This window comes from Poecilia formosa, unplaced genomic scaffold, assembly GCF_000485575.1.
Source record: "Poecilia formosa unplaced genomic scaffold, Poecilia_formosa-5.1.2 Scaffold463, whole genome shotgun sequence".
NCBI lineage: Eukaryota > Metazoa > Chordata > Actinopteri > Cyprinodontiformes > Poeciliidae > Poecilia > Poecilia formosa.
In genome coordinates, this window is record NW_006800402.1 from 256,991 (window position 1) to 260,594 (window position 3,604).

Below are 3,604 nucleotides of genomic sequence, written 5' to 3' on the forward strand. Positions count from 1 at the left end.
CGTGCTTGAGAGCAGCGCACCCCCCCCCCTCTCGCGCGCACACACACACACCCACACACACACACACACACACACACACACACACACACACACACACGCACGCACACACACACACACACCAACCCCAGTAGTTACATACAGCCCAACTGGTGCAACACAATAAGACCAGTAGACAGAAACACTGTAAATACAGCAGATAATTCATACTGGTAGATATTATTCTTATATTCTTACTGTTTTGTTGTGTTTTTTCTATAACTTTAATTATGGGTGTGATGTTTGTTTTCTTACTGGGTTTTATAATCTGGATCCAGTTAATCCAGTAAAAATACGAGAAGTGGGAGGAATGGAAGCTAAAATTTCCAGGTTTGAAAGTTTTTCGTTGGCACATCCGACCAGAAAAGGAGGAAACTTGAGATTTTACACATATTTAAATCTTTCTGGTGTTTTTAGCCTCGAAAAGCTTCATGCGTTCCTGCACAGTCAGTCCCTCTTTCAGGCTCTGTGAGAAAAAAAACAGACACATTTTATTTATTTTTGTGGACAGATTTAAATATTTCCAAATAAAATTCACTGATGAACAAACATAAACCACCTCTAACAGTAAACGTCCAATATTTACTGTTAGAACCAGAAACTTTGGTTAATTTTTTATTATTTACAGGAATTTAATGTGCTAGACAAGAACAAAGTGTGAATTTACGTCATCCATATGGAAAACAAAACAAATCAATAAATGTACCACGAAATAAATAAATGCTTAAATTATGTATTTAAATTACTATTTATTAAATATGCAATTATATCATTAAAATACAAACAGCCGATGAAAAATAATAAATTAAATGTTTTGAGTTTTGATAAATATTTCATGGTGACGCTGCAGGGTACATACTTATTTAATTTGTACAAGAATAAAGTCATGATATTTAGATAAAAAAGTTGTAACAGTCAACTGTATTCTTCTAATTTTATAATTTTTTCTATCTCAATATTGAGCAAAAGGAAATACAAATGCATGCCACACTTTTCATATTTTTTTCCTGAAAACCATTTCCATAGAAAAATCAAGCATCAATTTCTTTACATTTCAGAATTACTAACTACTTTGTGTTTGTCTGCCACTTAGTAAGAATAATAAAAACAAAACAAAACTAAAGTTTCCCTGGTTTAATGCGTTAGTAAAACGATGAAATGAATCGAGCAAAAATAAATAAAAATATTAATCAGTTAACTGGAAGGAAAGTAAGAAACGTTTTCTGAGTGTTGTAATTTATAAAGAGGCTTTGAGTTATGAGTAGAGGGAAGGAAATGAGTGTGAGGGAAGGAAATGAGGGTGACGGAAGGAAAGGAAATGAGTGAGGGAAGGAAATGAGAGTGACAGAAGGAAATGAGGGGAAGGAAAGGAAATGAGTGTGAGTGAAGGAAATGAGTGTGAGTAAAGGAAATGAGGGTGAGGGAAGGAAATGAAGGTGAGTGAAGGAGATGAGTGTGAGGGAAGGAGATGAGGGTGAGGTCAGTTGGGGTCATGCTAATACCTACAGCACATCTTTAGGCAGCGACTGCAGGGGGAGATGACCCCAGCAGGGGGTCAGCTGTCCCATGACACCTGCTCAGTAACAGACTGATGGACAAAACAGACAAACTTACAGCAGCGGCGCTAAAAACATCCAGACTTTAAGACCTACGAGGAAAAACACTGAAAAACATAGAAATGTCTAAACAGACAATATCAGCTTCTAAACAACAACATCACTGACCTTTGACCTTAGGCCTCGCAGCTGCTTGGGGGGTGTTGACTTTTCCTTTTTCATGAAATCTGGGTTACTTTTAGATTTCATGATGTCTAAAACACATTAAAACTGTAATTAGCCACAAATATCTCAGTTCATAACAATAAATTAGATATTTAATTATTTAAATTTTTATTAATAGTTACATTTTAATCATTTAACCTTTATTGATCAATTGTAATATTTATCAAATTAGAAATATAAACAAACTTTTGTAGCTTAAGAAAAACTATGGAAAGATTAAAACCCGTTAATGTTTACTAGTGGATTATCTGTTTCATATTATCTATTAAATATTAATATACTAACCATGATCAGATTTAAGGAATAAATTACAACATAATGAATGAGACAAAGTGGAAGAAGTAAATAAGTGCGAAATGTTTGAATGCATGAAACAGGAAGGGCTTTTATTCTGATATCTTCAGCCATTTTCAGCCTTGTAATCATAAAGTCACATTGTAATATTCTGAAAAAATGACCAATTGTATCTCATCAGAAACTTAAGTAGACATTTATAATTAAAAGCAAATATGAGTAGCTTCTCTCTGTTTGATAATATCCATTCCATTACATATTGAACTAAATTTTAACTATAAAATAAAACCAAAACAAACATGCTAGCTTAGCGCTAACAGGAGAAATGAATTGTCGAGTTCAGCTGTAAACGAAAGAGAAATCCTACAACCGCTAAAATCTGACGGCACTCCATGTTTGTTTACATTTTGAGAAGAAGGAAGTGTCTTCTTCAGAGGTTTTTTGTGTCGTTTCCTTTAGCGGTTCTTGGTACAGCGCCCCCACAGGTGAGAAGGGGAACAGGTTGCTCAATTGTTTTGACTTGTTTTACTCAGTGCAACGAACCACACCAGCTGAAAATGCTGCAGGTTTAGTCTCCAATTGAGCCAAAGCTACCGGACTCTCAGGTGGGAAAACGATCAAAGACTCGAGTCTCTGACCACGAGTCCAAGTTAACCCTCAAGCTTTTTATTTATATTTTTAATTAAAAGCGACTCGAGTATCCATCTCAGACCAACTAAAACAGCTTCAGTTTGTCTTACTGGGAGGTAGGAAACAAACCGTATCCGGATGTAACGGCGTCGTCAACATTCCTCTCCCCCAAAGCTTCAGTGGCCATGAGCAGCTTCTCCTTCAGCTTGCTGATATCACAGTCGGCCTTCGCCTTCACGATGCTCAGCTCTGTGTAAATGTCCTTATATTTATCCGTGGCGTATTTCTTGTCCTGGCAGAGAAATCGGCTGTGGTTCAAACAAGGAGTTTATGAAGAAGTGAACGGCCGGAAAGCGTTTTGGTTTCACTCACCCTCAAAGCAGACTGCAGTTCGTCCTTCAGAGAGTGGATTTCCTGCTTCAGATACTGGATCTCCGACTCTTTTATCCGTAGCAGCACCTTTAAAGACGAAAAGTTCTTAAGCAAACTGAAATTACAAAAATAAACAGATCAAAAGTTAAATCAGCTGATCTACCACAGCGATCACTTAATAATCGCAAAACGGACCGAGTGTCCTGTTCTTTGAATGGGAAATGTTTGATGTTGAATCCTGATGCTTTTAGCGGCGTTATTGCCAGTTGCTATGGCAACGAGTCTGGTGTAGCAAAGCCGACACAGAGAGAGAGAAAATAGAAGATTAATGACTGGCTTTGAGATTTTCTGCGTCATTTTCCCTTTGCTGCGGTTCACTGCGATAAATTATTAATGCCTTCATCTCCAGGTTCCATTTAGTTAACGGGATTGTTTTATGGCTGAGACAGACTGGTGACCCGTCCAGGCGACCCAGGCAACCTGTCCAGGTG

At 37.3% G+C, this 3,604-nt stretch overlaps 1 protein-coding gene across 5 annotated transcripts in view; it reads right to left on the reverse strand.

Moving 5' to 3' along the window:
* Nucleotides 1-246: 246 nt before the first annotated feature.
* mprip (myosin phosphatase Rho interacting protein) overlaps nt 247-3,604 on the reverse strand; it is a 58,853-nt gene continuing 55,495 nt past the window's right edge. For 4 of the 5 annotated variants that reach the window (XM_016664050.1, XM_016664049.1, XM_016664047.1 and 1 more), the window contains 4 exons: nt 3,114-3,200; nt 2,871-3,033; nt 1,761-1,846; nt 247-502 (listed from right to left, as the gene is read on the reverse strand). In XM_016664050.1, the coding sequence (XP_016519536.1) occupies nt 431-502; nt 1,761-1,846; nt 2,871-3,033; nt 3,114-3,200 (408 nt within the window). In that variant the 3' untranslated portion in view covers nt 247-430. Of the gene's footprint in view, nt 503-1,542; nt 1,625-1,760; nt 1,847-2,870; nt 3,034-3,113; nt 3,201-3,604 lie in introns of all 5 variants that reach the window. The other variant, XM_016664048.1, reaches the window with a different exon arrangement.